The sequence below is a fragment of the Adiantum capillus-veneris genome, chromosome 18, assembly GCF_014529385.1.
Source record: "Adiantum capillus-veneris isolate H3 chromosome 18, ASM1452938v2, whole genome shotgun sequence".
NCBI lineage: Eukaryota > Viridiplantae > Streptophyta > Polypodiopsida > Polypodiales > Pteridaceae > Adiantum > Adiantum capillus-veneris.
Genome location: NC_140948.1, coordinates 30,569,032 through 30,583,373, shown reverse-complemented (window position 1 = coordinate 30,583,373; position 14,342 = coordinate 30,569,032). Strand labels below are relative to the sequence as shown.

Genomic DNA, 14,342 nt, shown 5'->3' with positions numbered 1-14,342 from the left:
CCTTGCTGGTGTCAAGGATATCAATGAGCAACTTATTTCTGCAGGTGAAGTCATTTTAGACAGTTCCCTTGTGCACACTGTTCTTGATGCCTTACCAGATTCTTACCAGACTTTTGCTAGTACTTGGAGACTTATGACCCAAGGAAATCTTGAAGTTGTCAAGTTTGATGCATTAGGCATATTGTTGTTGCAAGAGTCACTTTCCAGAAAAACCAGGACTAGGCAGCGTGCAGTTGAACAGGCTTTTATTGCTTCTCAAAGAAAGGGTGGTAACAGCAATGCAGCCACTTCTTATGGTTCTGCTGTGAGTGGCAAAAATTCTATTCCTAATGCTTCTGCTGGCAGCAATTCGTCTGGAAATTCTGGTGATAAGGGAAAAAAGAAAATGCGTTGCCATTATTGTAAAGCTAATGATCACTTGATCAAGTCGTGTCCTAAGTCGAAGGCCAAAGAGGCTAAGAAGAAAGAGGGTGGTTCCACTACAAATGCATTCATTGTTGAGTCTTCTGTAAAAGGAGACCGTGTGGCTCATGTTGATGCAGAATGGGCACTTACAATCCTATTGTCCATGATGCATGCTTGTCAGTTGCTGTAGATTCACATGTGTGGTATTTCGACACTGGTGCTACAAAGCACATTACCTCACATCGTGAATTGTTCACCTCTCTCGAGTCTGTCCCTCATGGGAATCAGTCACTTGTGCCAACAATGCCTCCTATCCAGTTCAGGGAGTTGGAAAGATCGTGCTTACTGCTGCAAATGGCAGTTCCTTCACACTTGTTGATGCACTTTATGTACCTGGGATCAAGAAGAATCTCTTGTCGATATCCGTACTTGCTAGACTTGGACTTGTAGTCAAATTTGTGGATGGCAGATGTACAGTTCATGATCTCAGTTTTGGTGATGAAATTGTTGCATCTGGCCTTTTGTGCCGTGGGCTGTATAAGCTCACTTTGTATGACTTTCATTGATGATTACTCCTGGCATGCATGGGTATTTCTGCTTAAAGCGAAGTCTGAAGTTTTTATGTGCTTCAAACAATTTTTGGCTATGGCTGAAAATGTCTCGAAATGTACTATGGGCACCCTCCGTTCTGATCGAGGGGGGGAGTATATGTCTCATGAATTTAATGCATTTCTGGCTAGTTGTGGGATAAAACACCAATGTACAGTGCCTTATACACCTCAGCAAAATGGTGTTGCTGAGAGGAAAAATAGGTCACTGACGGAAATGGCACGATGTATGGTCAAAAGTCAAGCTTTGCCGCATTCTTTTTGGCTTGAGGCCATCATGTGTGCCACTTATGTACTTAATAGGTGTCCTACGAAAGCTTTGCAGTCTATTACTCCATATGAAGCATGGCATGATAGAAAGCCTTCTATTGAGCACATGCGTGTTTTTGGATGTTTGGCATATGCTTTGGTGCCACAAGTGCAACACAGAAAATTGGATGATAAGGCTGTCAAATGTATTTTTGTTGGTTATAGTGTTGAAAGCAAAGCTTACAGGTTGTACCATCCGCAAACAAAACGTATTTTGGTTTCAAGGGATATAGTGTTTGTGGAAGATTCTGTTCAGCCCTTGTTGTCATGTACTAAAGACAGTAATGTAAGCTCACAGGACATTTATGACACTTTGTTGCCTCTTTTCAGTGGTGGAAATAAGAATGTAAGTTCCAATGAGGCAAATGTATAGCCTATGCGGGTTTCTGAAAATGTTACAGATGAGCCTATCACTGATGCAGATGTACATGATGTACTTGATGAGAAAAGGGCTGAAAATGAGCAGGCTAGAGGTATGCCAAAATGGCTGGTGCACACTTTGCGTGAAAGTAAATTGGATGCACCTTTGTCTAGTCGTACTCGTTCAGGCTCTCGCCATGCATCTTATGCATCAGATTTTTATGCTTTCGCTTTGTCTAGCTTACATGATGTTGAGGAGCCTTTGTCTTTTGATGAAGCACAGAATTCAAAAAATTGGATGGCTGCCATGCAATCCAAATATGATGCACTTATAGAAAATGACACATAATCTTTATGTGATTTGCCTCCTGGCAAAAAGGCCATTGGTACGAAGTGGGTTTACAAGTTGAAACGCAAGCCGGATGGTGAGATCGATCGCCATAAGGCTCGACTTGTTGCAAAGGGTTATGCATAGCAAAAAGGCATCGATTATGAAGAGACCTTTGCTCCCACTTGTCATATGACTACTGTGCATTTTGTATGTGCATTGGCAGCTCATTTTGGTTGGGATGTACATCAATCAGACATTGTTACTGCTTTCTTGAATGGTGACATATTTGAGAAAGTTTATGTAACGCAGCCTCGCGATTTTTTCATAAAAGGACAAGAGGACAAAGTGTGCAGATGTAAGAAGGTTTTGTATGGGTTGAAGCAATCTCCTCGTGCTTGGTATGAGAAAGCTGACACTCATTTGGTCAAACAAGGCTTTCGTAAAAGTCCAGCAGAAAGCACGTTGTATGTAAAGCGTGAGGGTGATGTACTTCTCATCGAGGTTCTTTATGTAGATGATTTGCTGATCACTAGACCAAATGAGAGACATATTGCTAAATTTAAGGCTGATTTGAATGCTACTTTCAAGATGAAAGATTTGGGGTTGTTGCATCATTACTTGGGTATACAGTTTAAGCAGTGTGATGGTGGTATTGCCTTGTGTCATAAAAGTTACATAGAGACATTGCTATGTAAGTTTGGACTTGAGGATTGCAAACCTATTGCCACTCCCATGGAAATAGGTTTGAAGTTGAGTCTACATGATGCTGGCGATCCTGTTGATGTCACTCTTTACCAAACTGCTTTTGGTTGCCTCATTTATGTATGCAACACGAGGCCAGATATTCAGTTTGTAGTCTCACAGGTCAGCAGATTTATGCATAGCCCAGGGTCTCAGCATTGGCAGGCTGTCAAGAGGATTTTCTGCTACCTTAGTGGCACTTTACATCTTGGCTTGTTTTATCCCAAGGGGGGATCATTGCTGCCAGACTTACATGCTTTTTCGAACTCGGATTGGGCTGGTTGTTTTGACACGCGAGTGTTCACAAGTGGTTTTTGTTTCATGCTTGGCAGTTCATGTATATCATGGTTGAGCAAGAAGCAACCTACCGTGGCCACTTCGAGTTGTGAGGCTGAGTACAGGGCAGTCTTCACAGCTACGGTTGAGTGTGTATGGCTTAGACGCCTTATGGCTGATTTGGGTGTTGGACAGGACACTGCCAACAGTATCTACACTGACAGTCAGAGCGCATTGGCAGTTGCGAGAAACCCAGTTTTTCATGCTCACACAAAGCACATTGAGGTGCATTACCACTATGTAAGGGAGAGGCTCTCAGCAGGAGAGATCAGCTTGGCTTATGTGCCAACACAGGACAACCTTGCAGATCTTTTCACAAAGGCATTGTCTCGTGAGAAGCTTGAAGCTTTCCGCAAAGCTTTGGGCTTACTCCCCTTTGTGGAGTGATCATGTCCTCAGGGCATGGCACTTTCCTTTACTCATGTGCCAGCTCTCGTTCACTGCATCACTCCAGGGGGATTTGTTACCATATACATGTAGTAGTGATGTGTGTGAACACACTAGGACCGCCGGGGAATTTTTTCCCTCTTTAGGAGGTTTTTCCCCCCGAGCATTGTATATACGCCCATCACTCTAGGGCTATCTATCTTTCCATTGCACACTAAGTAACACACTCTCTATTGTGTGCCTTGAGCTTCCTTCGTCTTCTCCAAGCTGTGTGCGTTTCTCTGCAACCCTAATTCCAACAATAATCAATTACTGAGCTATGTGTTGTACGATCAGCCCATAAAGCATATGGAAACAGTTTTGGCCACTCACCATTTCTTCCTTCGTAAGCCTTGGGCAAAGCTTTGATGATAGGAGGATGCCCTCTTTCACTCTTTTCATTGCCTTCATGGTTGTAAGCTGTAGTAAGAGAGAGCTTGATTCCTAATCTAGAAAAGAACTCCCTTGCTTCCTCGGCATCCAACTCACCTCTATCTGCAGTGCTCTTCCCCACACAACCATAATGGCAAATCACCTCATCAAGAAGGAATTTGCACACAGCTTCTGTGGTTTTAGCTCTTAATGCTCTTCCTTCAACCTAGTTAGTTAGGTCCTCTCGTGCAAGAACCAAGTATCTCATCTGCCAGAGTCCTAAAGGCATTGTGACTAGATCCAAAACCCATTTATAGTGCATGGCTAGTGGATATGTAGGGTGCAATCCATCACGATGTCGGACATTTGAATACATTTGACAAGTTACACAGGACTCTACAAATTGAGATACATATTTATGCATACCCTTCCACCAGTATTTTTCTTTGAACTTGGAGAAGGTTGCCCACACACCCCTGTGTCCAACCCATAGACTCTCATGAAACTCTTGCATGAGCTTTACTTGAGTCTCTTTTTTACATGTAACCCTTTGTGGTGTAACACCCTTTTGTTTAGGATGCTTCCACAAGTAACCATCCCTCAAAAAGTACCCATATTCTTTCCTGCGTATCCTCCTGAATTCTTGTTCAAATCAATCATCCTGTTTTGTTAAAGTACTCAAGTAGCTTCCAATAAGAAGCCAATCACCTTCATAAAGATCTTTCAAGAAAAATTTAAGTGGATTAGTCATGTAGACATTGTTACCTTTAACATGAGAGATGGAATAGAACTTTGTGCCCACATCATCTCCCTCGTCAATCATCTGTGACTCATGTTGATACTTTGCTCTTGATAGCATATCTGCCACGGTATTGTCTTTACTTGCAATGTGCTTAAACTCGGGAATTAAGGACTTAATGTAGGCAATCCACCGCAACATAGCAATGCCTGGCGTTGAGCAGCTTGTAATCATCCCAATAAGTGGTAGACAATCTATTTCTACAATCACACATGCACCAATTAGGTACTCTTTCCCATTTTTCAAGTCTGTAACCATACCCCATAACTCTCTCTTTATTTGTGGATAGTCTCTTTGGCAAGCATTTCGTACCTTTGCTCCAAATCTTACTACATACCTATGTCCTTCTTCGTCATCTTGCCCTATCGCCCATCCAATCCCTGTAGGATTGGTGTCAACTGTCACAATTACTGGCCTTTGACACTCATAGTCTACCTTTTTCAAAGTTGGTGCTAACTAGAGAAACTCCTTTGGCTTTTTCATGGCTTTTACATGTGCTTCTGTCCATTTAAACTTTTGATTCTTTCTACGTAATTGATAAAGAGGATCAGCTACATGTGCATAATGTGGAATCCAAATAACATAAACGATACATGCTCCCAGAAACCTTCTAACCTGAGTGATGCTAGTGCACGTTTCTTTCATTCTTTGGATGGCATCTACCTTTGTTAGACAAGGTTTCCTACCATATGGTCCGCACATGTGCCCCACAATGAGCACTTCATTGACACCAAACATAAACTTTTTCCCTGACAACATAAGATTCACTTCTTCCAACCTGAACAAAATTTTATCACAATCATTTATGTGATTTACCACAAACCTGCGACATCCCTTGAGATCCAAAGCTTCATCTTTCTCACTTTCTTCACATCCTTTTACAGGAAAATCATCAATGAAAGGCATTGTGATTTGAGGAATAAAGTCACATAAGACCTTTTTCATCCCATTCATCATATGTTCAACCGAGTTGGTTGCTCTCGGTGGTGGCAAGGTACACATCCTTATCAAACCCAAAGGTGTCCTCATGGTTGTCAAGTCTCTGCTTTCAATTGCAATCATAAATTGATCATACCCTGAGTAGAGATCCCCCGTTGAGTAGATTGCCCTCTCTGCAAACGCTTCTGCAAACTCATCCACGATCAGTCATGTACCTACATTTCTAATTGTCACCTTGTTCACTGGTTGCATATCTTGCATGAAGCGTAGAGATCCCCCATTGAGTAGATTGCCCTCCCTGCAAACGCCTCTGCAAACTCATCCACGGTCGGTCATGTGCCTACATTTCTATTGTCACCTTGTTCACTGGTTGCATATCTTGGATGAAGCGAAGAGCACCATTCTTCTTTTGAACCACTTGTTTGAGTATGGAGCACAAGAAGGCTCCAAAATCCCCATTTTGATCTTTTCATTCAATAGCTCTACTAACTTGGGCAAATGAGCCTTTGGAACCCCGCAGATTCCAAGGCACATGAGGTATTGTAAAAATTACCATGGGAGCTACATAGAAGGATCAACACATCCTATCTCATGTGGCTCAAATGCAAAAGCCTTACCATGCTTTGAAAGCATTTCTATAAAGCACTTTGTCTCCTCCCGTGTTAGAAACTCGTTGCAACCAATTTGCAAATCTTGAAAAGACTCCTTTGTGAAGGTGTGTCCAATCTTTTTAGGATTACTTAAACTTGGTTGCAAAGAAGCCTGCTCAATCTTTTCCCTGTTGTTGGGTGGTAAGGGTGAAGCTACTGGTTTCACCTTCTTTGCTACACTTTTGTATCTAGTTTCAACATGGACTTCTAGGCCAACTGTTTGCTTAAAAGATTGGTTTTCTTTAAAGGCTTCTATGACTTGATACATTTCCATAGAACATACTTCCACAACTTCATTTTCAAGATGCAAACTAGCCTCCATTATAGCATCAAGCTCACCCATAGTATCTACAAAAGAAACTTGCTCACACAAACCCAAAACATTTTCAGTAGACTCTAGCAACCTACTCTCTTTCATGCCCATTTGTACATTATGTACATATTGCCTCTCACATCTCTTCAAATCTTCAAGATCCATTCCTTGTTACCAAGGAGCCCATTGAGAAAGTTTCACTTCTTTTTGGATCAGGCGAGACCCTTTTCTTTCTGTACCACTGCAATCCCGCTTTACAAAATGGTACTTGACCTAAATCCATCATTTTCCTATGGTCATGAAACTCTTTGCTCACCTTTGGTAGAGGATGATCTCTGAGGTTGTCACGATTTTTTTCATGGTTTACACAAATTGTGAAGAATTGAACAACACGTTTATCATCTTTGCTTCGTATCCTGGTATAAGCTGAACCATCATCCATTACCTTTGTTTCCATTCAAACTCCCACAATGTAGGGTTGTCCAAGGATAATATGATATGAAGATGTGTCATGTATAAAGAAGTTTTGCTCAACCTTTACATCACCTATTGTCACCTTTACACTTGGACATGCTGCATACAATTCACCTGATGAATTGTTTGCCACTCTGACCATCCAACCATGTTCGGTGTCCATTGGCCATTTGCATTTGTTGTAAAGACTTTTTGACATTATATTTATTTCAAAACCATGGTCAATTAAGGCAAAAAATGGTTCTTCAAGATCACCTACCTTGGTCAATGTCTCTGTAGTAGCCCGTGCCCAATGGCTTCTAGAATAGTGGCTCCTAGGAATACTTTGAGACTCTTACCCATCATCAACAAATTTCAATTGCCCTACATTCCAAGAAGACTGATAGAATCCCACCATAGCTCCATCACCTTCTTTCGCATGCACATGTACTCCTTGTGTCTTCACAGTATCGCCTTCAACTTGTGGACGAACATGCTCTCCAAGTGTTTGCTTATTTCTCTTGATGATGTCGATAATTTCTTCATGGAATTCACACTTGGCTATGCCAAGCACCTTCCCCCAAAGTAAACTCAACCTTGATATTCAAAATCCTCTCCTCTAGAACTTTCTTCAAGTCTGTAGCAAGCTCAATGTCGGATTGTAGTTTGTAAGCTGATCCTTTTGGCTTACATTTTGTTGGCTCCTTTTTCCTCCTTGTTGTAGATTCCTCCATGGTCACTTCTGGTGAAGGTGCCTCCTGTGTTGGTGGTGCTTGCAAAGGTGCTGCATCATTCCTTCACTTCTTGTAGCTCTTTTTGAAGGCCCTTCATCACCATTTTCATGCTTACGCTTTTCTTCTACAATAGCTTCATGGCTTTGGCAGTTTGTAATGTAGGCATGGACATACATTGAATCCACTGGATCACTCCACCTTGTTGCTAAATGTATGCAATCACCTGCTTCATGTAGAATCTCTTTTGTAAGCTTTCCCTTTTTAGCTAATTGCATGACATTTGGCCAAAGTCGACCATGATGGTCACTCACCTCTTCATCACTAAGATGCTCAATTTTTACTCCATAAGTAGATGCCTCAACTAAAGAGGTGGCATGGTTAGCTGCCATATCTTCAACTAAGGTTTGCATTTCTCCCTTCCCAAAGTTAGTTCTCAAGGGTAGACCTGTCTCTCTTAAGTGGATTTTACTAGCCTTAAAAAAGACAACATCTTTTGTCAAAGCATCACTAAAACTATCACAATCCCTTCTTACATGGTCTATACTATCACATCAAATACATCTATTAACAAAATCTTCTTTGGGTTGTTGTCTTTGCTTAGGAAGTGGCCCTGATGGTTGACCTTTTTCTTCAAGCTTTGCAAGCTTCACCTTCAAGTCATGCATTCCCTTCACAAGCTCATCTAGCATGGACTCATCAAACTTAGGAGCGATAAAAGTAAGCTTTACCATTTTTCAAAAGTTGAGGTAGAAGGACTTGTAGTGTTTACTACCAAGATAATTTTCTTTGTAGCTTTTCATAAGAAAACTGATCGTCTATCAATACAAGATGCTAAAACTAGAATTTGAGTTGGTTAGGTAGGCTTTGGATATGATTCGCTTCATTATTTCAAGACATAATCGTCTTTTTTGCGAGGTAATTTGTGAGAAATTATGTGCTAAGCACTCAAAAACAGATCTCAGTTGTAAAGCGGAATAAAGATTAGAAAATCTTGAACAATCCGACCAAAACAGATACAAGGGTATTTTGAAAATTTTTGAAATTTGAGGGGTATTTTGAGAATTTCAACAAACTAGAGGGGTATTGTGGTAATTTTCCCTAGATTCATTGAGTGAACTAATCAGTCCGGTGCATGGCCTTTGCATAAAAGAAGGCGGTGAGAGCAAAGAAAGGACGACCTTGCCAGCCTCCAGGCGTGCGGGAGGGGAAATCTCTCTCTCTCTCTCTCTCTCTCTCGAATTGTGGACGGTGGTGTGGGGCAAACGGGCCAGCCAAATCTGTTTAGGCTACGAGCAGCCGTGTGTGCCTGGTGAGTGCGCTTTGCGAAATTGCGCGCGTGTCAGAGAGGGCCCCATAGAGAACAATGCTCCTTTTGATCCCTTCTCGCTCTCTCTTTTGATGCAGCTCTCGTCCTGCATTTCTACCGACAGGCTCGTCACGAGCTCTGATTACGCGCCTTCTGATCTGTCGCTGGAGGTGAAGCTCATAATTACCCTTGTGCGCACATAGGCCGCGCGCAGAGAGAGAGAGAGAGAGAGAGAGAGAGAGAGAGAGAGTTAGTTAGTTAGTTCAACCTGAAATTTGACACGGAAGTGCCCAAGTTGGGGAAAATGTGCCTGTTTTTTCAGCTTTGTTTTTGATCATCTGATAACAATTTGCCCTTTCTTGCCATTTCCAGGTCTTGTGTCACAATTAAGGTTAAGGCAGCACAGGAAACGTTCCTAGATCCTCTTAATGCCTCTCCTCCTGCCGTGTGGCAGGAAGTTACGATTTCATCACGCTAATGTAACATCTAATAGCAGTGCTGCAGTTCTTTGTTGTTGGCTTCTGGTTCTTTCGTGCTTCATGGGAAAGGACACAGATGATGACGGTGCAAGTAGTACTCAAATGATTGAAGTGCATGATGAGCTCAGTAGAGCCGTTTTGGACTGAACCAACGTATAAGACTTGACATTTGCACAGAAAATTAGTGCACAAAGCAATGGTGCATCCTGTATAAGTAATTCTCAATAAATAATTTCATTGTCGAGATTGGGTTAGAAAACCCAATCTTATACACAGGGAATGGAACTGTCTGCTGCTAATCCAGTAGTTAAACAAGGTAGTGCTCGGAAAACGTCGACGTCAACGTCAACGAAGGACTTGTGGGCAGCTGTAAGAAATGGTTCACCAGGTGATGTAGAATGTGCGCTGGTAGCTCTTAAGAAGAGCAATGGCAACATAGATGCCCGCAATAGTTTTGGTTCAACTGCTCTACACATTGCAGTATGGAGGAATCACATCCCCATTGTGAGGAGGCTACTGACAGCTGGTTCCAACATGGACATTCGGGTAAGTTTTTGTTAAGAAAATTTATTGTGTCTGATCAGTTAAGCTAGGCAATATAATGTTGTTTTGTAGAGACACACACAAGATATATATATATATATATATATATATATATATGTATATATACATACATACATATATATATATATATATATATACATATATATATACATATATATATACATATATATGTATATATGTATATACATATATATATACATATATATGTATATATATATGTATATATATGTATATACATATATATATACATATATATGTATATATATGTATATATATATACATATATATGTATATATATATATATATATATATATATATATATATATATATATATATATATATATATATATATATATGTATATATGTATATATACATATATACATATATATGGTATATATATATGTATATATATGTATATATATATATACATATATATGGTATATATATATGTATATATATGTATATATATATATATACATATATATGTATATATATATATATACATATATATGTATATATATGTATATATATATATATACATATATATGTATATATATATATACATATATATGTATATATATATATATATATATATATATATATATATATATATATATATATATATATATATATAGAGAGAGAGAGAGAGAGAGAGAGAGAGAGAGAGAGAGAGAGAGAGTGTGGGAGTAGGATTAAGTAGCTATTGAACTTTGAACAGAGATAACTGGCAATTCTTTTTTTATGAGCTTACGTAATCAAAGTTACAAAAAGGGTTAATTCAATTAAAACATAAAGAAATAAACAACCAACAATTAGGGAAGGGACTATATATATATATATATATATATATATATATATATATAGAGAGAGAGAGAGAGAGAGAGAGAGAGAGAGAGAGAGAGAGAGAGAGAGAGAGAGAGAGAGAGAGAGAGAGAGAGAGAGAGAGAGAGGGGGGGGGGGGAGGGGGGGAAGTGAAATGATATCTTAACGTCTTTAAAATGCCAAAGTGACCTATGAGACCAAAAAGTTACAAAGTGGTGAGTCTGATACAATGTCTGAGTACCAAAAAGACTAAAGGGTACTAAGAGGTACTCAAACTGCTGCTGTAATATCCTAAACTGTTGCAAGTGAGCTAAGCAGCTAATTGGAACTGTGTAGGATATGAGTAAGAGTTCATGTAATGTAGTACTCTGATTGGCTGTCCCATATGTCGAGCTAGAACAATTTAAATCCTCTGTTGTAGCCTCCTTTGATGCTGTGAGGCCCCCCACATTCATGGGCGTCCGGATCTCCCTAGCACAGTCGCTCGATCAATCAATGTGTCTGGTCTGTGTGAGATCTGAGATCTTCAGTGACAGTGCTCTTCTGACTGCCCAGTGGCTGCTGGTCTAAGAAATTTGTAATCTGCCTCTGATACTCACTCTCCCCTGATCTCCTTAGCAGGTTCTCTCTATTTCTGCACAGCTCGAGTAAAAGTGGTCAAAGACATCTTTGGTCTTGGTATCTCATGACTCTAGAAAGTGGTCCAAAACTCTCTCTGAACAGGCAATGAAAGCGGCCACGTATCTCATAGTACACCGGGCAATGACATGTGGTACAACTTTATCTCTTGCTCCATATGGCATATGCGACATATGCTGGCCTCTTTTTATACTCCTCTTAAGTGACAAGTCTCCCAGTCTCGACCTGAAGCTGATGCGAAGTTGTGCGTATCTGGCCAATAGCACATTGTATCCCATGAGATAAGTGTGTATCCATGTATCTGGGCCTAGTCACAAAGCAGTCCCCTATCAGTTGGAGAAGGTGCTCACTGTTGAAAGCCATCTTTGTGCCCAACTTCTATGTCGGTTGTATCCATGTCCTCCTGGTATCTTGCTGAATCAAGTCCTGGTAGATGAGTCTAGACTCTAGTATACTAATCTCTGTGCGTGAGAGTTAGAGAGGGTGCATCCTGAGAGTACTGGAAGGAGGGAAATCTGTCCATGCTAATTGAAACCGTTATGTCATATGTCCACACCAGCATGTTGTATCCCCCTGCAGCTCTAGCTGTTGGGAGGACTCGAGGGCTAGCTGGGCATCTTTGTCTTTGGGGAGGTCCCGTAAATTGTGCATAAAGGAGAGTGATCTAGTCAGTTCTCTTGAATAATTCTTTCAAGAGGGTGAATGTCTCAAAGTGATGATGTGACGGCCCAACTAGAAGAGAAATGGTCGAGTGGACTAAACAAACTGAAACCCCGAGGAGCTAAACCGAGAAAGTGTGGCTGAGGGGCCTAAAACAGAGGGAGGGGGTCAAGGATTTTAATCCTAACCTCTACCAACTTATGGAGCACCGGCCGAGGGGCCTAAAACCAACTGATTTTGATAAACTGTGCTGACATACAGATGTGGCAGGCTGTATGGAATTCTATGATTTCCGTTGACAGTGCCATGTAGCATGTAACAAACTTGGACACTCCAAGTCAAGAATCAACCGCGACAGCACCAAATAACCACTTCAAAACAATTCACAGATCACAATAGATTTGCACTGGCCCGGCGGAGTCCCGTGCCTAGAGATATTGGCCCCAAAGACTGGCGCCCCTTTCGGTATTTCTTTTTGTATTAATCAATCATCAAAGTACAAGAGAGCGGTTAGGGTTTCACTCTCAGACTCTGCGTCCAGATGCTCTGAGAAGTGAGGCCCTCACCACTAATTTAAAGGTTACAAGGGATGCCCAAAAGCAGAGCCCCAAAAGCTTTTAAAATCAAAAGCATCAGTTCTCTCTCTCTCTTAGAGAGTCTTTTCTCTTTTTTTTTAATAAAAAAAAAGCAAAAGCAAAATTCGCGTCGCTCATCATTTTCCAAAAAAAAAAAAAAAAAAAAAAAAATATTTTTTTAATAATCCGCCTCCGCGATTTCCGGAATTTAGGGTTTTTGGCAAAAATTAGGGTTTGCAGGAATTTTAGGGTTTTTGGCAGAAATTAGGGTTTCTGCTGTCCGCCACGTCATCACTTTGTGACATACCCCCCTCTTGAAAGCATTGTAATAGACCGCGATTACGCCTGCAAAACCGACAAAAGCCATAAACCGTCTTAGCAGACACTGACTGTTAGTACCTACGTACTAGGAACACACATCTAGCACATGTACAAAATCGACAGTCACATCACACGACATCACAGGACATCACCAGACATCACAGGACATCACATGACATTCAACATTCATTCGGATCTTAGACCATGATTTATCGGCAATGTAGCTAGCAATCACATCTAGGTCCAATCGGGACCTCATCGATGTCCGATTGACTAACCCCTATTGCAACCATGTCTATTCGAGATCAATCAGACCAAAATGCTGCAGTCATTTCGGCTATCAGTTCCTGCACTCACAAGAAGTCAAGAACAAATCAGTATCATAATCAGGAATTCCATTTCATAAAGTTATCCAGCAGAATACTGTCAGCTCTCAGTATCCCTGAAGCTCAAAGAGACATCAGTGACTTTAGTATCAAAATCGAGGCATCTGTTGACAAAGGAGTGGAGCGACTCCCCTCTTGTGCATCCCACTGCACCAGATCTTCGGCCAAGCTGAGTTTCTGGGTTCCGTTTGGAGTAGATTATGCTAAACCAAAACATCGAGGTAAAGTTTCACAATCCGAGGAGTATCTGCTAGGTCCTCCTCCTCCATCCACTTCGCATCAAATGCAGGAAAGTTCTTGAACTTAACCAAGAACCGCCTTCGGACTTTACCTTTCTTCGTATCATTATGTGCCAAAATCTGTTCAGGAACAAGGATCTCCTCGATTTCTTCCACTTCGGGTTGCTCATCAGGCTCCCCATCATCAGGCACATCACCCTTAACAGGGTTCAAGAGACTCACATGCAATGCATCATGAATCCTCCAAGTATCTGGCAGGTCCAATCGGAAGGAGACATCATTTATCTTGTCAGTAATCTGGAAAGGTCCGTAGTATCACATACTAAGCTTTGGAAAAAGCCTCTCCTTTCCCTTTTTCTTTCTTAGGCGTGCCTTCTCAAAAGTAAGAGCACCCAATCATCCTCCTTCAGTTTCCAGTCGCGACGATGGCGATCCGCTGCCTTTTTCTGTCGTTCTTGAGACTTCTGTAAAGTCTCGCGAACCTTGGCAAAAGCCGTATCCAAATCTCGCGAATATTCATCCGCTTCAAATTTCTAATCTTTCGTGCTCAAGAAGGATGGAACCTTCACAGCAG

The 14,342-nt window shown here is 41.0% G+C and overlaps 1 protein-coding gene across 1 annotated transcript in view; it reads left to right on the top strand.

The window, feature by feature from the left end:
- Positions 1–9,558: 9,558 nt before the first annotated feature.
- The window catches only part of LOC147435421 (ankyrin repeat family protein / regulator of chromosome condensation (RCC1) family protein), a 108,898-nt gene continuing 104,114 nt past the window's right edge, over positions 9,559–14,342 (top strand). Inside the window, exon 1 of the mRNA XM_086488488.1 lies at positions 9,559–10,107. Within this exon, the coding sequence (XP_086344614.1) occupies positions 9,841–10,107 (267 nt within the window). The 5' untranslated portion in view covers positions 9,559–9,840. The remainder of the gene's footprint in view (positions 10,108–14,342) is intronic.